This window comes from Patiria miniata, unplaced genomic scaffold, assembly GCF_015706575.1.
Source record: "Patiria miniata isolate m_02_andy unplaced genomic scaffold, ASM1570657v1 HiC_scaffold_20, whole genome shotgun sequence".
NCBI lineage: Eukaryota > Metazoa > Echinodermata > Asteroidea > Valvatida > Asterinidae > Patiria > Patiria miniata.
The window spans coordinates 2914907-2935397 of record NW_024037059.1 but is presented as its reverse complement, the minus strand read 5'-3'; the positions used below and the strand labels follow the sequence as shown (position 1 = coordinate 2935397).

Genomic DNA, 20491 nt, shown 5'->3' with positions numbered 1-20491 from the left:
TCTCTGCCCGCCAAAAGCAGTGACCTTTTCCACTTGTGTTTTCGTCTGCTGCATTTTCACACTGTTTTAATCCAATCAAATTGATCAGATTGACAAGCTGCGCTCACTCGCCACACTTCTGACCAATAGGAAGTTCCCGTTCCCATTACGTCATCACCAGCCTTTAATGTCTGATTTTTCATTCCTTAAAAAGTAGGTCCTCCAGTTTGATCAAATAAATATTTTCCATAAACCTGAAATTTCAAACTTTTGTTCTCATTCATGACCGCATTCGTGACTTTAATTATTTATGCATTTTATTATTCCAAAATGTGTATACTTGAAGCCTAATAATCGTGAAAATATCAAGTGCGGAGGAATACTAGTACACGAAGCTGTCCATATTGTCACTCGTATCTCATATCACTTCGCAGATGAACAACTTCAACGAAAGAAAATCTCAGAGAGTTTGCACCTCGATATTAATTTTGCATCTTCTGTATAGTACAAGAACGTCTTCGACCCGATTCGAGCGGCCTCCGTTGGTCTCAGATTGCTTTTCCCCCTCACCAATTCCAGCCATCTCCCGTCTCCAAACTACCACCTTACATGCCCCGCATCAGCACAAATTTCTCCCAGCAGAGACTCCTGTATATCCGGCCGGACCTGGTATGGTGAGTCGGCATGTTTACAAACCTCAAGCTCCGAGTCCGGAGGGCCCGCCAAGTGTTCTATTCTTCAAGGCAAACTGCGTAACTTGAACTGAACAACTATGCCTACTGAATATTTGATTCCACAAAACAATTATAAAAACTGTGAACATTGGTGAGTTGGTTGGCCCTCATCAGCTACGAGAGAAAAATCAGTAAGTTGGTGGAGAAGTCTTGACTAAAATAGCCATTTAACTGGTGCACCCATCAGAAAGCCTTATAAAGTTAATACATTCGTAAATTTCGAATAATGGAAGGTTCAAGGTTTTCCACACAGATTTGGCCATTTCCTAAACTATGGCTTCCTCGCGGCTTCGGCTCATACTACTTAGTTGGACGCTATCTAACTCTGGGTGGCGCTGTTTAAATGACCGATGGGATGATGCATGATGAGTTCACTGTTTTACCAAGAAATTGAACTATTGCACTGTCATTCTGCCGGCTGCCTGATGTTTCTAGAAGTAGTTCAGTCGGTACAAATAGCAGTAGTAAACAGATTCTTTAGGAAGGATTGTTAATTTCACATTCTGTGATTTCTAGTATATTTTAGACTGTAAGAATTGTCGAAAACGTACACAGAAATACTCGTCTGAGTGATTGTTTATGATTGTGGATAGGCGGAACAACGTAACTCGAATACAATACTGTAGTATAGTGTAACTTCAGCATTGTCGTTTTTGCCATCATGGAGTTTCCAAAACTTGGAGAACAGTGTTTCGTAAAAACGTGTAAGCAATTAGGTAAGTATCAAACAACTGGTAATGAAGTGGCAAGCAACTGTTGGCAGTGTATATTGATATTGTTTCTCAACAGTTTCCATATTTTAATCGCTCCTTCTCGCCTTTCTCGGTGAAAGCGACTTTGAAAATGTTTTTTTTTCCCCTTTCTTGCAGATTTCCTGCCAATGAAGTGTGATGCATGTTCAAGAATATTGTGGTGAGCTTGCTATTCAATAGGCAATACGAAATTCAACAGCTTGGCTATTTTGCGACATTTCATGATTGGAATTTAAACTGAAAGGTTTCGTCTATCTTTGCCATTTGTACTTGCAGTCAAAAATTGTAAGCAATTTCCTTGTTAATACTGCAAATTGATGGATTTGAAATGGAGGAAAATCTTTCGAAGTGGCTATCATTACGGCAGCCGTTGTTTAGCGCCCTCTAAGATACTTTTTTGTTACGCACGCAGGTATATAATTATTTGTTTCCCCACGTTTTAGCGAGCAGTGCGACAGCTCAGTCGATAGAGGGTAGGATTTTGCACCGCGAGGTTGCGGGTTTGCAACTCAGTTTTGCACTCGATTTTTTTTCCTTTTCTAACCTGAGGCTTTGGAGGATTTTTTTTAAAAAGGGAAATAAAGTCCGAATTTCATAACGTTCAAATTCATTTTTTTCCTTCTAATTTTATATTTTCTTCTCATGTTTTTATAAAAGTTGCAGTACTACCGTAACGATAGAAAATGGGAAATGCGTTACGGCTGCCGTAACGATAGCCACTGCGAAAATCTTTATTTACTCAAAACTGTTGATTACATCTTGTTTTCTTTTTTGTGCAGCAAAGACCACATTCAGTATTCCCAACACCAGTGTGATTCTGCTTACAAAAAGGTAAAGTTTTATGGGTTTTTTCATACTGGATAAATTATCAATGGAAACAAAAGTGATTGGCATGTAACTAGTCATGATATTCTTGTAATCTGATGGGTTGAAAGTTCTTCTTGTGATAGAACTTCTTTAACATGAAAAGTATTCTTAGCTGTGGCAAACATTCATGAGCTTCAGTGGAATGTTGAAATTAATTATTGTTTAAATGGTAGAACAATCCATGTTGCATGTTGTTTACATCTTTTCGGAAACTTGTACAATACAAAGTTTAACGAAGTGATTCAAACTGTTTCACACCTGCTGCTTAAAAGTGTTTGCCAGTGATTTTTAATGTCATGTAGTTGAGACTGAAAACAAATATTTTGCTTGATAATTCTTCCTTTTCCCTAGCAAAGCAATAGCAAATTATGCATGATACGAACATTGACTATTTCGCTTTCAAGTAGAGGCATTTTAAGGTTTCTCTCACTAGATAATGTACTCAATATATTCCTGTCAGTTATGCAACTTTTCCTTGGATCAGCTGATTTCCTCGTTTTCCACTTCACATTTATGCCATTAAAAATTAAAAAAACACCCTATAAAGTCTTGGAAAGCTTGGAATGTCCTTGTTTTTTGTTACTCCCCAGTTTGCATGCCTGTTCTGTGGTTCTCAGAATCTACAAATGTACATATGAATCAATATCCACTTGATCAAGGGAGTGACCGTAGAAGATTTTCATCATGTTTTGTTTGGTTCAAATTAGGACGTACAAGTGCCTGTGTGTCCCCTCTGCAACAAACCGATCCCTGTCAAGAGAGGGGAACCACCAGATATCAGAGTGTCTCAGCACATTGACAGCGACTGCCAGTCAGATCCGGCCAAAGAGAAGAGGAAAGTGTTCTCCAATAAATGTTCCCTGAAGGGCTGCAAACAGAAAGAGGTGAGCTTCATGTGACCTCGTGTTAACCACTTCACGCCGAGATTATTTTTGCCGAAAATTTCAATTTTCGTCAGAGGCAAAATTTTCCAACCAACTTCTGATAAACAGCCAAACGCCACAAATAGTGATTTGCGAGAGTAGTTTCAGCAGTATTTGAGGGATTAGCATGTTTAGACATCACCCTGAGGCGAGGCGAGGCAATCTTGACATCTTTAATCGTCAGCTGTGTATAAAAGCAGCCAGTACGTTTATCACATCCTCCAATGCGAACTGGTTAAAAGTATCTAGGTGCAATTCCAACGTTAGGTCATGTCCGTGACAGAGCTTTTAAGAGCTCAGTGAAAAAACCTGAAAATGTATTTTTTCAAATCTTGTCCATCCATCATCTAGTAATGGTCAAGGAGATAACAGACTAGGATTACAGACTCATGTTGAAGTAATATTTTACCACACCGTTTACCCTAACCATAGACTCTGTTTTGATGAGTGGCTTACTTTTTCGTCTTTCAGCTTGTGCCAGTTCTATGTTCTTCCTGTCAGAAGAATTACTGTCTTCGTCATCGGCACACGACAGACCATGATTGTAAGGGCTTTCAAGGGAGTGGACGCACTGTTGCAAATCCAGGGTAAGTCCTAAATTATAGTCCACAAACAATTAAACAAAAATTTGAATATTATTCAAAGTGTTGCAAAGAAAACCAGCAGCCGATTTCACGAAGCTTTACACAACGGCATAACTCCCCTTGCACCACAATTTATTGCGTAAGTTGCGCAACACTTTTCAGTTGTGGCATTTCAGGTGTGGCGTAGCGACTGAAAATTAACTAGTTTACCAGCAAATTGTGATCGTCATGGAACCTGTCATTGCACAACTTATCAAGGTTGATACAAGACACTCATAGCTGTGTGTTGAGGTAATGAATTGCGATTTTACTGAGTTGCTACACAATTCTGAAGAAATGGCAGTTAGAGGTGATTCAACGACTGTTTTGTGACCAAGCTAAATCATACACAGCCAGCCGTCGGAAATGTTGTTATTCTCCTCCTAGAAGTTTAGATTATTTAAAATGTTGCACAGCTGTGCCACATTTCTTAAAATCAAAAATAAGTTTATCGCGCAGCTGCGCAACAAATTTGGTGCATAAGTCCTACGCATGGCGTAAGTTTCACACTGTGTCGTAAAATCGTCTGCAGATCTACCAAAGGCAACCCTTCCAATTATGAAGGGTGAATCCAGAATTTGTTTATAATAATTTTTTTCTTGTCTCACAGTATGGCAGCTTTGAACAGAGCAGCACAGCGTGGGGCTAGCTCTACAGGCCGATCTACGGTGCCCCAAAAGGCCACATCTAGTAGGAATGTGGACAGGTAAGTGGGAATGACATAAATGCGTGCATATCTAGACTGGTTACTGCTTCCATTATCATTGAAAGTCAGATAATGGAGGGACGGGGCACCAGTCGGCCTTCGCCCCGATGTGTGAAAAAGATTATAATAAAACGATCAACAGCGTGTGTGAGCCAGTGAAGTTCAAATGTCTTCCAATATTTTCACCACAAGAGAAAACTAACAACATGTTGATTCAAGTCCATCACAAGTCCTCCAGTCCCAATTCAACTCGCAAGCTATTCAAATGAGCTTTAACAAAGGCATTCCTTTGTTATTGTTCATCCACTGTTACTTGTGACTGGACTTGTGATTGGACTAATGATTTACCTGTGATGGACTTGTGATGGACTTGACTACATTTCTGATTCAATTGTAAAATTGTGGGGTTTTTTTTTTACATATCTTTTGACAGACCGAGTCATCACACACCCCCAAGGTTTCAACAAGGTTCAGCACAGCTCACAACAAATCTACAAGCTGGTCTGGTATGTCAGATGATTTTAATCAGAGTCATTTCGTGTAAATACTTCATATCAGTGTCCACGCTCAAAAAATTGAATTTTTTTATACTTTGTGGGATGAAAGGACTTGTGAAGTAAGTAACCAAAACAGTTACTTAAATATCTTTTTGTGGTCAATCTTGTGCATTTACAGTCTGAAGATGAAGCCATGAGACGTGCAATTCAGATGTCATTAAGTGAACAGCAGGCTCAGGACCCAAGCAGTAAACAAGATCAAGATCAGGAGGCATCAGATCTAGCGTTAGCTCGAGCACTGCAGGAGAGTGAAAGGGAGGAGCAACAAAGGAGACGACAGGTAGGACTAGAAATTTGTATTGTACAGGGTGTCAAAAAAAAGAAAAATAATAACCCCAGAGTGCCCTCTGTTTTACAAAACCAGTTCACGCTGGAGGCCGTGTATTCATGCAAAGGTTTTGTGGTATTCGGGATGGATGATGAATAAACACGCAGGGAGCGAGGCCGGAAATATCTGTCGGCGACAGCTCACAGCGAGCGAGGCCGGAAAATGAGTGTGCTGCCCGAGGGTGATGGCTTCAACCCACCGGGCTTGAGGTCGACACACTGTATCATTATATACGATCCTTCTAAATGGACGGTTCTAGATTTGGCTGTAATCCCTGCCCACTTTTGTTTAGGGTACATTTTTCAAAGTGCATGTGACTTAGTCACCTGACTAAACTTTGTGATCTGATTGGTCAATGCTGTTTGACTGGCAGGCAGGAAGGATCCATTTGCATTTATACAGGATTTTCAGCTTCTCCGGAAATCAGGACAAACCTGGAAAACGAGTTTCCATTTTGTCCAGTCAAGGAAAACTCAAGGAATTAGGTTCTTTTTCAATTAGGGCGTATGTGCGTCTTGTGCCGTGTGTCCAAGTTGTGCCCATTGACTGACTGGCTGTGGTGGCTTTTTAGTGTTTATGCAGTGTGAATATCACACACCTCTCCAGACAATAACAATTGGCTGTGCTTCACCACCTCTTGTCTTCCCAGCAACCTCGTTACAGTGAAAAAATATTTCTCATGGAGTTTTGGAAATTTTCAGGGAAATATCAGTGAAATATGTTGCGAACCCTGTTTATTTATGTCACAAGTTTATTTTGTAAATTCCAAAGTAGTGCACTTTCTGCAGTGATTTTATTTCTGTGAATTTTTATTTCAGCAGGAGCAACCACGTGCGCGACAGCAGCAGAGTTCTGACGCAAGCAAGTGCCGAATTGCATAGCCTGGTGCCGTACATTGCTACAGATTCAAAGGACGAAATATATATCACTCAGTGGACTAGTTTTACTTAAATCTTCAGTAGTTTTATTGAAGTCTTCACAATCACAAGTCATTCACAAGCATAGAGGTGTATTAAATTACGAGAGCCCTGAATCGATGTACAAAGTGATGCCTGCTGTGCGCATCCATGTTTGTGCACAAACCCATGGAAAACTAGAAATTTTGTACGGCTATTTGCATATCTGCATTTGTATTATATACATGTGCGTTATCAAAGCTGATACATCCAAAACCAAAACGCACAATCAGTAAGAGCATTTCATTTTGATCTGTTCAAACAACGCAAACTCGTGCGCATATCCGCTGCAGATGATTTTTGCCGTGACATTTTTTAACCTTCGTGGGCATGGCGCGCTTAAGTTGTTTGCGTATGTTGTTCTTGCGTGTTGGATTTAGGGTACACTTTCAAAATTCACTTAATCTAATTTCATTATGTTCCACAAACACGCACATGAATTCAAAACATCTGCAAGCAGGAAGGATTCAACGTATCTCCGGGCGTAAGAGTGTTAGTGCTCTAGTAATTTAATATAGCTATGTGGTCACTAGTCATCAAGTCAAATGACAAGGTATTTAACCTTTGATCTGACCTCTAGATTAGACTTGTGACTGACTTTGTCTCTGCAAGGTTTTACAGTCTCGGTTGAATAGTTTTGTACCTTCCAAATGAGACCAAAAGGATCGAGGGGATTTTCAAATTATTCTTCTTGCATTCAGTTATCTGGAAGCTGAGGTGAAATAAGACAATTTTCCTTCATTACGACCAAACATAAACACTTCAAACACAGTATGAAGTGTACACTTCAGACAATGTTATTATTATTTATTTACTATGATGATAATTATAAATTCTTATTGTTATTATTATTTATTGATTGGTAATGAAACCATGGAATCCTCAAAAGCGCCCCAGGCATGGCAGCTCGCAAGCCAGGAAAAAAACGTAGAGAGAAAACAATGAGAAGAAATTACAGTTTTAGAGGTGGGAGGAAAAAAACATAAAAACATGCTGGGACTGAAAACCCAATCCACAAGTTGGCCCAGGCGGGATTCGAACCCCGGTCACAGCAGTGGAAGTAGAAGGAAAGAACCGCTACACCAACCTGAACAAAGGTGTGAAAATGAAGTTTGAATTGGCCATCTTAAGACAAAAAGAGTGAAACAAGCAGGCAAAAGTTGAAGAAATGCTTGGATATCCACTCCCTATCACAAACCAACATGGCTGTTTGAATTCTGTGGCCTCTCACTGCCTTACGGGCACATAAATATTTTACCTCAAAGGCATTTTATAGAAAAGCTGTAATTGTGGATTTTTCTTTTATTTAATCATTGCAGAAATATTTTTGTTATTTTTAAAAACTTGTTGTCAATGTGACATTGTAAAATTCGTTATCAAACTTAATGTGATAATTGAAATTACCTTTTGCTAGTTATCCCCAAGTATCGCCATTTTCTTGTTTATTTTCCATTTATAAATGTGTGCAAAATAAAGAATATATGTGTGAATAACTGTAATAAAAAAAATCAAGGATCGAAAATTGACATAAGCAGTACTCTTTTAAATTGTTATTTTTCTCTAGTGACTTTTTTCCCCAAACCCAATCAACGCTCTGTTTGTAAATATTCATAAGACGTACTTATAACAAATGTAATGAAATACACAGCTAAAAAAATACCCCCTAATTGTCAGCAATGAATTTTGTTTTCAGAGACCTGATGAAAAGTATTGGTTTCAGAAGAAAAAAAATGCAGGACACAGAACAAGAGGATGCCCTTTTTTTTTTAACCACAAGAGGGCGTGCTAGACAACTTTGGAGATCAGTGGCACGAATTACAACTCAAGAGGGCGCAGTAATGCATGCTGGATTCTGCTGATGCCGGTGTGATTCCTTGCACAAGTTGCATCATTCAGGCCTGTTTTAGATTTTAACCATGGCAGATGCTGAGAAAAAAGCTGTTGTCGAAGAGATTAAGAAACAAGGAGAAATCGTGAGAAAATTAAAGGCAGAAAAAGCAGATAAGGAAAAGGTTTGTAAAAAAATATATTGTGTGAACATACAAAATGATTCAGTCTCACATCATTTTCATTATTTTGACATATGGTCCGGGAATAATTTGAAATTGACAAGTTCAGGTTGGTTTGTTATTTGCTCTATATTGAGACTGGTCTGAAAAATTAAGTAAGTGTTTTCCAACTAGGCCTAAATTAGGCTAATGCTGCAATATTTTTCCTGCTATACTAGTGCTAAATTTCACTTTTTTAGGACATGTTAATTATCCCTCTCTGACGGTTGTTGAGTCATGGCAGGGAAAAACTAGTGCCATACGTATGTGGAATTCTTTCCTAAAATTATATAAGTCTAAGAGGAAAGAAAAGGGTGAGGGTGGAGGAGGGAAAATAGAGGAAATAATAATAGGCCTATACTTGAAAAATTATTGAACAAGGCGTTGTCCGTATAGCATTCTTTCCGTAACTTTGAAATGTAGACTGTTTTACAACGCAGTGAAATTCCTACTTGTCCAGTTTCCTGAAATTCACTGAGAACATAAGGAAAATTTGAGACAAAAAAGACTAATAATTCATGGCTAAGTTACCTATTCTCTGTTCCCCTTCCCTGTGACTGGGCCTAGGCCTAACTCAACAGTTTTCTTTCATCTCTCTGCCCAAACGGATCTTCTTCGGACTCTACCGCATCATTGGCATCGATTTCTCCAACATCCTCCACCCAAAATCTGTGTGCTCACTTCATTGGAACTGTCTCGCTGCTCCTGCTGGACCGTCCTGGCTATGGCGCTGACGTGGACCAAACTTGTGTTTTTGCGTCGACTTGGTTGCCGCTGGTCTCCCTTATCTGTGGCTGCGCAACACCTGTGCAATGATGCTAACATTCAGGTATTGCCACAAACTGAATTGAAACCCTAACCTTCCCAAATCCTCCAAAATCCTCTTTGCAAAATGGAGGATTTTGCAGGATTGAGGTTACACAGCAAAAGTTGTGTTGCTGAGTTTGGAGGATGCACTGTGTCAAGGTCTTGGGCCAGACCTTGTGTTGTTTATGCTCAGCCGTGCATAAATTTAGGCCAATGTTATACTTGAAATTCTCCACACTGCTCAAGGATGTCGCTGGCTCTGCCTCAACATATTGACAGTCATAGCCGGCGGATTTTGCAGGATTGAGGCAGTGGTCACCCCTCCATTGACCACATTCAAGAATTTATGGATGATTTTGCAGGATTGAGGCTGTATGCAATGTTTACATGGAGGCAGTTGGAGGATTTTGCAGGATTGAGGTTACATCCTAGCAAAAATGCCTAGGGAGTTGGGTTGATAAGTGTTGCTTTAAAAAAAAAATCTTCAAGTGTTTCACTCTGTATGCATTTAAAAAAGAACAGGGTAATTTTTATTGTAAATTCAGTGGTAGGGTTAAAAATCACATTGAAGAGATTTATTCACTCAGATGTTAATGAATGATAAGCTTATTTGTGGCTTGTTTGGTTGATTTCTTTTAGCTCAAGTGTGTGCATTCCATACTGGGGCATTACTAATTAAAACAACCTTCCTCCCTCATGTAGATTGCGGAAGAGGTTGCCAAGCTTCTAGAGCTGAAAGCCCAAATCGGAGATGTTGGCACAAATCAAAAATTTATCCTCAAAACCCCAAAGGTGAGTCCCATGTACATTACATCATTAGTGAGATTTGAACCCTGTGTTATTCAAGTGAGTTAAATGATGCAAAGTCTGTCCGTACTGAATTTGAAATTCAAAATTCTACTTCCAAAGTAGAGTCTCCAAAAGACTCAGTTGTAAAATTTGGGTTGTAATTCATCAATTATTTTTATTTGTTTTTACTTTTATTTCTTTTTTTCTGGTAATGAAACTAAGAATTCCTTAAAAGTGCCCTTGGCACTGTAGCTCACAAACCTGAAGAAACCTGTAGAAAGAAGACAACGAGAAGATATTAAGGGTTTTAGAGGTGGGAGAAAAAGCCCAGAAGAATATTCTGGGGGAAATCCAACGGAATCAGGTAGGGGCTGAAAACCCAATCCACATGTGGACCAGGGCAGGAATCGAACCACTGCGCCAACCTGGCTCCCAATTCACTAATATACATACTTGTAATTTTTTAAAGTATGTGATAAACAATTCAACTTTTCATTAAAGTTGACATTTGTAATACCACTGACTTTGATAAACATATCCCACTTACGATTATGGGACTGTATGTTCTAAAACTGATTAACAAAATGTATAACTCTCTAGGGACTTTGTTGTAATGATCAACTGGTAACGGATCAATCTAGGTAATTCTTATAAGTAATGATTTTTGTCCGCCATGCAGGGGACCAGGGACTACAACCCCAAGCAGATGGCTATACGTGAGGGCGTCTTCAAGACCATTGTAGACAGCTTCAAGCGTCACGGGGCAGAGACACTGGACACGCCCGTCTTTGAGCTGAAGGAGACCCTGACGGGCAAGTATGGGGAGGACTCCAAGCTGATCTATGACCTCAAGGACCAAGGAGGGGAGCTGCTGTCGCTGAGATACGACTTGACTGTATCCTTGAACCACTCAATAGACAATCAAATGAAATGAAATTTCAAGTAATGTGTTCTGAATGCAAAGCAAGTTCGGCAAATGTGGGCTGTTTACACCTAATAGAAAGTTGATAAGATCCATCTGTTTTTCACAATTTTGTGAAGAGCCGAAAAAAAAATTGACTCTTTGCCCCGTGAGTTCGCAGTGCATTAACATATTTGAAAAGATTTCCAAATAAGCCCTTTTTTTTTTTTCAAAAGAATGTGATCCTTAACAGAGTCATACAGGTACCCTTTGCACGCTACCTGGCGATGAATAAAATCAACAGGATTAAGCGTTACCATATCGCTAAGGTATATCGCCGTGACAACCCTGCCATGACACGCGGAAGGTACAGAGAATTCTACCAATGTGTAAGTTGTTGCCACTAAAAAAAAATTTAACGGTAGTGAATAAAGAAATGGAAAAAGCCCTATTTACAGATTACCATGGGCAAATGTAATTTGTTGTTTTACTAAGGACAACTTGTGAAGATCGGTTTGTCTTAGGACAACTGATGTTTGGGTTGAGAAACAGAAATTGGCATTGTATTTTAATATTGTCTCTAGGGCTGTAGTAACAAATAATCATATATTCGATCAACTTTTGAATATTTCAAAACTTATTTGTAATCCTGAAATGAAGTAATGTAACAAACAAGAAAGAGAATCCATCCTCTTGATATTTTAATTTCTGTGTGCTGAAACCTGCAATAAATCATTCCATGCTACCTGCAATAGTTCATCACACTAAGAAGCTGTACTCATGTTTGTAATTGTGACGCAAAGTACTCCTTCCAGCGATGTTAAACGTTTGAATACTTCCTTGAGTCAAAAGTCACATTTTCAGATCTTGATTTGATTTTATGAATCTTCTGTCCTCACAGGATTTTGATATAGCTGGGCAGTATGACCCGATGATACCTGACGCAGAATGCGTCAAAATCGTCCACGAGATTCTCACCAACCTGGGCTTGGGAGACTTTGTCATCAAGGTAAATTCTTGTTGGGAAATAGTCACTCTTTAGATTACAGCTTTAAGAGTTTTTGCTGTTGCCTTTTGTAACATCTTCATGTAACTTTAGAAGAAGCGTCAGGGGATCATGTGTGATTACCTTGCGAAATGTGAATTGAGGAAAGTTTTTATTGAGAGTAAACTCTGGAGTGAGGTAAAATACTCTTTTCAGTTATTATTCTTTCCACGTTTTCATTAAAAAAAAACAGAAAACACTTGTAATTGTAAAAAGGTTGTTGACTTTTTTTAAATCCTGGTGTTTCCAACAAAAACCTTTAATGTCCAAAGGGGGCACTTGTTATGCAAGCAGACCTATTGCCAACATGGTGTGATAGACTTTGAAAACATGGTACATGAAAATGACATTTGTGTGTGTATCTTGTAGGTGAATCACAGAGAGATTCTGGATGGAATGTTTGAGGTCTGCGGGGTGCCTGCCGACAAGTTCCGCACTATCTGCTCATCTGTTGACAAACTAGACAAGGTAATGTTTTAAGTAAACGTACAGTTTATACAAACTGGGTTGCTGTCTTCAAATTACACTCAAATTTTTGTTTATTTTTGTTCCACATGAACCAAATATGCATCCAAAAATAAAAGATCTCATAGCTGGTATGCCTGTTCTACTTTTGAAAAAAGTTCTAAATACACTATTCAGCACTGTTTTCATTGCGTCCTTATTTAAAATTACGTAATTAAATACATTTATAACATTTCTTTTGAGTTGCCGCTGGCACATCCAAAACAGCATTGACACACCACCTTAAACCATGACTCTTGTTGGTCCCTGAAAATCCAGCAGGACGGTTTTGGAAGATTTTGTAGGATTGAGGATGGTAGAGCCCTCAAAAGAATGTGCACTGGATTCCTGATCTAATATGGGGCAATTCCAGTGCTATGAAATGTCCATGACAGGGCTAATTTTACAGGGCTTATTTACTGAACCTGAAAATGTATTTTTCAATTCTTATACATCCATCATCTAGTAATGGTCAAGGAGATTACAGACGAGGAGCCTTGGATCATTTCTCTGAAACATTAACCTTAATTCCCTAGGTATTTTTGATAGGATGTAACCTCAATCCTGCAAAAGGCTCTGTCATTTCTTGAATGTGGTCCTTGGAGGGGTGACCACTGCCTCAATCCTGCAAAATGCTCCGGCAATCACTGTTCATATGTTAAGATACATCCTGGAGCAGTGCGGAGGATTTCAAGAATAATATAGGCCTAAAGTTATGCACAGCTGAGCATATACAACACAAGGTCCGGCCCAAGACCTTGACACAGTGCATCTTTCGAAATCAGCCACACACTTTTGCCATATAGCCTGCATCCTGCAAAATCCTCCATTTTGCAAAGAGGATTTTGGAATGTTAGGGTTAATTAGAAGTCATGGTGAATTGGCTCTGTCACGGACACAACACTTGCTTTCACAATGTTGGAATTGCCCCATGGTAGATTCAGAAAAAGTCCTGTCGTAAACGCTTACAGAGTTTGCGTTTCTCATTCTAACAGACATTCTGGGAAGACGTCCGGGAAGAAATGATAGAGGAGAAAGGACTGGACCCGGCAACGGCAGACAATATCGGTCAGTACGTCAAGATGAACGGTGGCTTGGAGTTAGTAGAGCAGCTGCTTCAGGACCCGCTACTGCCCACGAGCAAGGCCGCTAAGCAGGGACTAGAAGGCATGCGAACCCTGCTGAAATACTGCCAGATCTTTGGAGTCCTGGACAAGGTATGTCAGAATTCAAGCATTCCCCTTGAGGGGCAGGTTTCAACTTGGGGCCTGTCTAATACGGCTTGAAAAATTTCCCTACTCATTAAGTTTCACAAGCAAAGTCGGTCTACACAAGATATAATAGAGCCATTAATACCCTTATAACTAAGCGTCTTGCTCCCTGTCACCGGTTCATCACTGTTTTTCGAGAACCCAAAGTATTAAATGAGAAGACATTGCAATAATGTCCAGACGATATACAAATTAAGACACTATTCATGATAAGATAAGACGGCCCTAAGATCAATCTTTAAGTTAAGACGAGTTCAGCCACATTACTAAGGAAGTAAGGACGTGTTGAACGTGTCTTAAGTTTGGTGAAATCGATTCTAGGATGAGTCCCAGGATCCGACGACTTACCCTTCCCAAGGCATGTCTAAAGGCCAGTTCATGCTCGTATTTGTGGTGCAATTTTCACGCTGCGAATTTGCACAAGTTGAACAAATTTCAACTCTGGCGAATTTCGCAGCAAAGGCTTTGTGACGTCAAGTTCACATCGCATTCGCATTAAGTATAAACTGGCCATTAACGTTTCGTGAAATTGGCCCTTGCACTTGCAAAATCAAGCTTATTAGCTGCTGTGTAGTTTGAAAAGTTATTAAAAAAGTCATTCAAGTTTGCAAAGCTTGCTGATAGAGTCACTCTTACCACCTAACCGTGTAAAGGGTCCTTAAACCATAAGTTGTCTAATTGTCTTTCATATTAATTCATTTTTTTAGGTTTCCTTTGACCTCAGCCTAGCCAGAGGGTTGGACTACTATACAGGTGTCATCTATGAAGCTGTGCTTAAAGGTAATGAGTGCAAGGTGCAAGTGAAAACAATCCTAGCGAACTGTGACCAATCACACAGGATGGCCGAAGACGCAAAGCGGTCGCAATGGCGGTTGCAATCCTGTGAAGAAGCGGGCCCAGTATTACTATGCTCCCAGTACTGCGTAAAAAGCTCGCGACACTTTTTTCATGAGTCATTATTGCCAAACTGACTTCATCTTTTCACGTAGGGATGCAGTGTGCATGATGCTATTGCGATCGGACTCCAGCCCGTAACCGCAACAAATTCTGACTTTTAAGTTAGCCTGATCGCTACCGCTAGCCCAACTGCAACCAGCAAGCCAGCAGTCCAATCGCTGGCTTCTTGCGGTGGCCACGTGACCAGAGTGGAAATACATGCCTGGCTTTTGAGTTAGCCTGATCGCCGCTGCTGGCCCAGCCAGCTGCAGTTTGTACAATAGCACGCCCTCTATCGATCAAATAGGACCAGTCACTTGACTACTCATCGGAAAACACTGAGCGTGGTGCTCGCGGTATCGCGCGATTGCTAGAGACTAATCATCAACAAACGACAAGAAAACAGATTTACTACACAAAGTTACACAGTTTGAGTGGTTTATTGTTATATTTATCCATAGAGCAGACACTTTTACTAATATAAAATCTGAACAAAATGATGATCTGTGAATGAAACAATACATCATTAAAATCAATAAAAAGAAGGGAAGTGAGCCAAATAATGTGTCAGGCATACGATGAAAGCCATTCATATACTTTGTGCATGCATAATTATGTACGTGATCATAGGCTTAGAAACTTTGCGTAACTCGAACTTCGGACATCTCAAATTTTCTATCCATTCCCTTCAGATTTCACTTATTGAGATTTTACTGTAGATAAAACTTTAAAACAAACTACAAATCATTTGTCCGTGATCAGACAAAGCAGCTCGATGTCATTACCCTCGGTACAATGCGATCACTTGTTCAGCATTGGCCATTCTGTGTTCATCTCTGTTTTTTCCCCCTTTTCTTTGCAGGTTCTGAGATGCTACCAACCAAGACTGGAGAGCAGGTGGGGGTGGGGTCAGTGGCAGGAGGAGGGCGCTACGATGGCCTGGTCGGCATGTTTGATCCTAAGGGCAAGCAGGTACAATCAGAAGATTACTGAATTCCTTAAATCGTAAATCGTAAACTTATGTTTAGAACCGTTTTGCCCTCATGGCTCTGTGAAAACATTGACCCGCTGGTAGGGCAATTTGAATTGTACTGTGAAGTGAATTCCGTTAGCAAGTGGTGCACAATTTACCTGCCAGAGATTTTGTTGGCAAAATTATTCGGCTGATGACTGAATGGGTAAGTGTCTAACAAATACCAATGGATAGTTTCCTCAGCTTGTCAACAAGGCACCCACAATAGTTCTTGGATCGTGCCAGAAGATGGAAATGTTTGCATTGTAATCATTTTTTGCGTCGTAATCATTGCATCTTAATTTTTACATCAATTTGATTGGCAGAGTATGGCACAAGAAGTAATATACATGTATGCATGTGTTTTACAGGCATGGGCTGAATGCCACAATTCTGTTTATAAGACTTAAATTCAAACGCAGATCTTTGGATGACATTTAATTCTTTTAATTCAATTTGTCTTGACTGTAGGTGCCCTGTGTCGGCGTGAGCATCGGCATCGAGCGAGTCTTCTCCATCATGGAGGCCAAAGCCCAGGCAAAAGCAGAGAAGATCAGGACAACAGAGACGGATGTACTAGTAGCCTCCGGTCAACGCGACATGCTGGAGGAGAGGTTAAAACTCTGCACGGAGCTATGGGATGCTGGAATCAAGGTAAGAATGTGTTTAAATGTTATTATTAGTCATTTCTGGTAATCAAGGATTTCTCAAAAGTGCCCTAAGCGCTGTAGCTTGCAAGCCCGAAGAAACCTATAGAAAGAAGACAGTGAACAAAATTTACAGTTTTAGAGGTGGGAGGAAAACCCCAGAAGCATATTCTGGGGAAAACCCACGGCATCAAGTAGGGACTGAAAACCAAATCCACATGTGGTCCAGGCAGGAATCGAACCTGGGCCACAGCAGTGGAAGGCGAGGACAGTAACCACTGCGCCAACCTGACTCCCCACAGCATGCCCCTTGTTGACATAACTTGTCAGTTTCAGAAACTATTTGAGCTTGCAAAGTAGTGTCACAAGGCCAACAACAGAGAACTTTGGAACAATTTACTTATGGACTCAGGGCATGAATAGTAGATGGCATGTCGTGAAGATTCATGGCAGCTCAATGTGCGTGGGTAACACTGCATAGGATCACAGGTTCGAGCTTGTGTGGCACTAAATACACTCAACTAATTATCATCTGATCATGCTCAAACCAGTGTTGTAGTCAAGTACTTTTTTCCGAGTACTGAGCACTGCAGAGTACTTAGGTTGCCGAGTACGAGTACTTGTACCTCCGAGTACAAGAACAGGTCTACGAGTAAGAGTACTTGTACTTCCGAGTACGAGTACGAGTACGATTACTTGTATTTCCCGCCATACTGCAAATGGTTCATTGTGCGTAATTGGCCCAGGCCCAGTCAGACCGATATACAGACCCACTCATGGCTAGCTGTTAAATGTGTTTATCCGGACGTGCACAGAGGAAAATCAGGAAACTTTGATTTCTCTACAAGCCAATCAACCATTTCAAACTGAAAGTATCGATAAAATAAGGCTGTGGTATATAAAGTCAAGCTATTCTTCCCCCCCCCCCCCCCAAGTACTGCTATTCGAGTATGAGTACTTTGATGAGTGAGTACAATTTCGACATGTCGAGTACGAGTACTTTGCTGCGCGAGTACGTGTACTGTCATTTCAAGTAAGAGTACTTTGACATTCAAGTACGAGTACGAGTACTCCAAAAAAGTACTCGAGTATGAGTACCGAGTAGGAGTACTACAACACTGGCACAAACCCATAACAACTTTGCGTGAGCATCAGGCGTATGGCAGCAATGTATTCAAGAGCCCATCTTACTCTCTCTGTAAACCGTTCTGGGAGGTACTTGAAAACAGAGTCCACATCCCGATTACAGGACTGAAAGAGTTAAATGTCTAGATTTTTCCTTTCTCTCTCTCCACACAGGCAGAGATGATCTACAAGAAGAATCCCAAGATGCTGAACCAGTTTCAGCTGGCGGAGACGACCGGCATCCCTCTCATAGCTGTCATAGGGGAGGCTGAGCTGAAGAACGGAACGGTGACACTCAGAAACATGGAAACAAGAGCAGAGGTACAGGCCATGGGGCAGGGGCGCAGAAGGGGTTTAGTTTGGTATTAGGGGTAGGCTTCATGCAGTTATTCATGAGAGATGTTCCACTGATATTGGTCATGCACACAAGTACATGGTGAAAATGGTGTGAAGCATTTAAGGCAAGTGTGTACTTGGGTGTGGCATTCCACACATTTCACCCATTATCACAGACGGGTTTTACTGACAGATTCGAGACTTGGAATGTGAAAACTTGGACTTCTTCAGTACCACAATTCAGCATTGGTGTTCCATTGGAAATTTCATGTCTGGAAAAAGATGAACAATAAGGAACAATGCGATCGATATGCTGGTGTTAATATCGGTGTGGTCTGAACGTGCAGAGACTCAGGAAGGTTCCCTGTGTATGAATGTTTGAACACTGACAATTGTAAAACCTATTGACGTGGACTACTGTAGTCTCTTCAAAGATTGGAGTTTCATACACGTGACTGTCATTTAGTTTTTGTCACATGGTTGGATTGTATCACATATATCTGACTACCACACCAAAGAAAATAAAAAATAAAAGTAAGGGTATTTCTGAAATAAAATATAGTGTTCATTACCTATGCTTTCTTTAGCTGTTTGTAATTCCTGAAAGGTTTACCCTGCTAATTTGATATTGTTTTCTTCTGTTTTCCAGGAGCAGATACCACGAGCTGACCTGATATCAGTCATCAAGGAACGGTGCAGACAGATATCATCCTCATGAGTAGCGTTTTATCTTAGAATTAAAAATTTTCCTTAGTGTCAACTTGGAACTGTGTTACCTTGTTTAACAAGATGACATTTGCTTTACGGAAGTTACGAACGGTGTCTGGTTGATGTCCATAGCAGCTTGCCTTACTCTTAGGAAAATTGAATTGTTTGGGGCAAGAAGAGTATAACATGATGCAACTACTGTACGCAATATTCTGTGAAGAATATTTTGTAAGGGTTTCACAATTTAAAGTAAAGCTCATTACTATTATAGACATATTTATTCCTCAGTCATTTTACTGATCCCACCATCTTTGCTAAAAATGATTTCCCAGAGTAGTAAAGCATTGTTGATGGGACACTGTAAAAATTTTCACCAAACTGTGTCACTTCCTTAGTATTTAATCTAAAATTGCACAAGATATCTTCCCCAGTAATGGTAGCACTTGACACGCATCATTGTCATCTGCTTTTCTTCTCGGCACTTGTATAAAGAGTTGGCATAATGACATAATAAAACTCTGCTATTTTACATTTACGTTTATATTTCACCAAACTCTGTCACTTCCATAGTGTTTTATCTAAAGTTGCCCCAAAATGTATTGTTTCTGTTGGTCCAAAGGGAGCTTTTCAGTCTGTTGTTGTTTAGCAAATATGGAAATATCTGTGCAAATAAATGAAACAATAATTGTCAGGTCTGATCACTGGTCATATAATTATGTCACAGTAGATACATGTTGCGACTATAGCTAAATAATAAAAGAAACCTCATGGATGGATGTAATTTGAAACATTAACATCTTTTCGTTTTTTAGTTTTAAAGATGGTTTGGTAAAAGACAGAAGTTCTCAGGATTCTCGTTTTTTCGATCATGATTGCAATTGTATAGTTCAACTCGTCAATGCTTTCATTTCTAAGAAAGATCAGTATCTGTTTCTTTGCATGTTCTAAACTGTGCACATTTTTTTTTCATAAATTGTCTTTAAAATAAAAGTTTACCCCCATGTGGAATATTAGCAGATGGTTATTGTAGTGGATTTTTATCTGTGATGGCACAGAATTTGCCTTTTGTGGGAAATAAAACTTTCCTTTGTGGAAATTCTTAAAACACACAGTTGCCCTTCGTCTTTTCTTTCATTTGGTATTTATATTTTGTTTCTTTATTTTTAATTTTTGGTGGCAAAACATTAATTACAAAAATCATTATGTCTATGGTATATATGCAGCCATGATTATAACGAAGGTCCAATTGGAAGGTAGGCTGGGGTCACAATGGGTTCTTTGCAATGAAAAAAAGCTATGTTTACTTAAATAATTTTAAAAAGATAATATTGCATTTTGTGCAAGTGCTCATTCTATTGTACACCTTGCAAATTAACATTACAATAGTGCCCCCACAATTCTATACAATAAATTTGAATAATTGTGTGCTTTTTAACCTTACCTCAAGTCTGTGTACTATGTCTATCACTTTTAATCCTGTATGTGAGGTGTTGCCTGCAAAGTACATTAGTATACCCAAAGGCTTTAAACAAGTCTACAAGAAAAGATGCGCACGCGCCGAATTCTTTTGAATTTCGCAACCGCACGTGTTTCGCCGGTGCACGTAAACCTGATAGCATCTACGTGCTAAAAACTTGGTACCAGCGAAATCAGAAGGCGGAGTGGCGGACATGTTTGAATTTCGACGATGCCGGAGGATGCGACGTTTGGCGCTCACATTTTAGAGACACATTTTATGCCTAAAATAACCGTTATTGGTCGTCAATGAGATGAATGTGCGAAACAAAGGTCTACCAACTATAAAGTGAGTGCAGACACGAACCATTTTGAAATCAATTTGTCAAAAAAATAAAGGCCTAAAAATTACACAGTCGTGGGCATTAGTACTTTGGTAACTTTGTGGGCGGGGCCTTGAGTAAGGGGGGAGGTGGACTTCC

General features: G+C 39.9%; 2 protein-coding genes across 5 annotated transcripts; both read left to right on the top strand.

Annotated features, from left to right (window-relative positions):
- Positions 1–669: 669 nt before the first annotated feature.
- Positions 670–7951, top strand: LOC119728615 (AN1-type zinc finger protein 2A-like). Of its 3 annotated transcripts, none has more exons than XM_038200918.1 (9): positions 670–844; positions 1583–1625; positions 2245–2296; positions 3040–3216; positions 3727–3842; positions 4489–4584; positions 5018–5090; positions 5260–5421; positions 6288–7951. In XM_038200918.1, exons 2-9 carry the CDS (start codon positions 1594–1596, stop codon positions 6348–6350), a joined length of 771 nt encoding a protein of 256 aa, XP_038056846.1. In that variant the 5' UTR covers positions 670–844; positions 1583–1593; the 3' UTR covers positions 6351–7951. The 3 variants fall into 3 exon arrangements, with proteins under 3 accessions (XP_038056846.1, XP_038056845.1, XP_038056844.1); XM_038200917.1 differs by lacking the exon at positions 670–844 and adding an exon at positions 1055–1429 and having other exon boundaries at positions 6291–7951; XM_038200916.1 differs by lacking the exon at positions 670–844 and adding an exon at positions 1056–1429.
- A 294-nt stretch (positions 7952–8245) lies between these two features.
- Positions 8246–19663, top strand: LOC119728369 (histidine--tRNA ligase-like). Of its 2 annotated transcripts, XM_038200585.1 has the most exons (13): positions 8248–8437; positions 9041–9302; positions 9983–10072; positions 10749–10964; positions 11234–11359; positions 11872–11979; positions 12385–12483; positions 13515–13736; positions 14498–14570; positions 15589–15698; positions 16210–16392; positions 17685–17831; positions 18496–19663. In XM_038200585.1, the coding sequence occupies exons 2-13, from the start codon at positions 9198–9200 to the stop codon at positions 18562–18564; spliced, it is 1548 nt and encodes a 515-aa protein (XP_038056513.1). In that variant the 5' UTR covers positions 8248–8437; positions 9041–9197; the 3' UTR covers positions 18565–19663. The 2 variants fall into 2 exon arrangements, with proteins under 2 accessions (XP_038056514.1, XP_038056513.1); XM_038200586.1 differs by lacking the exon at positions 9041–9302 and having other exon boundaries at positions 8246–8437.
- Positions 19664–20491: the final 828 nt, after the last annotated feature.

What these genes read in the sequence shown, in the direction of transcription:
- LOC119728615 (XM_038200916.1), top strand. Translation starts at nt 1,375, where the DNA reads ATGGAGTTTCCAAAACTTGGAGAACAGTGTTTCGTAAAAACGTGTAAG. An exon ending in AAAAACGTGTAAGCAATTAG is followed by an intron (nt 1,430 to 1,582) that starts GTAAGTATCAAA and finishes CCTTTCTTGCAG; the next exon opens with ATTTCCTGCCAATGAAGTGT. An exon ending in CGCACTGTTGCAAATCCAGG is followed by an intron (nt 3,843 to 4,488) that starts GTAAGTCCTAAA and finishes CTTGTCTCACAG; the next exon opens with TATGGCAGCTTTGAACAGAG.
- LOC119728369 (XM_038200585.1), top strand. Translation starts at nt 9,198, where the DNA reads ATGGCGCTGACGTGGACCAAACTTGTGTTTTTGCGTCGACTTGGTTGC. An exon ending in TTGATCCTAAGGGCAAGCAG is followed by an intron (nt 15,699 to 16,209) that starts GTACAATCAGAA and finishes TCTTGACTGTAG; the next exon opens with GTGCCCTGTGTCGGCGTGAG. An exon ending in TATGGGATGCTGGAATCAAG is followed by an intron (nt 16,393 to 17,684) that starts GTAAGAATGTGT and finishes CTCTCCACACAG; the next exon opens with GCAGAGATGATCTACAAGAA.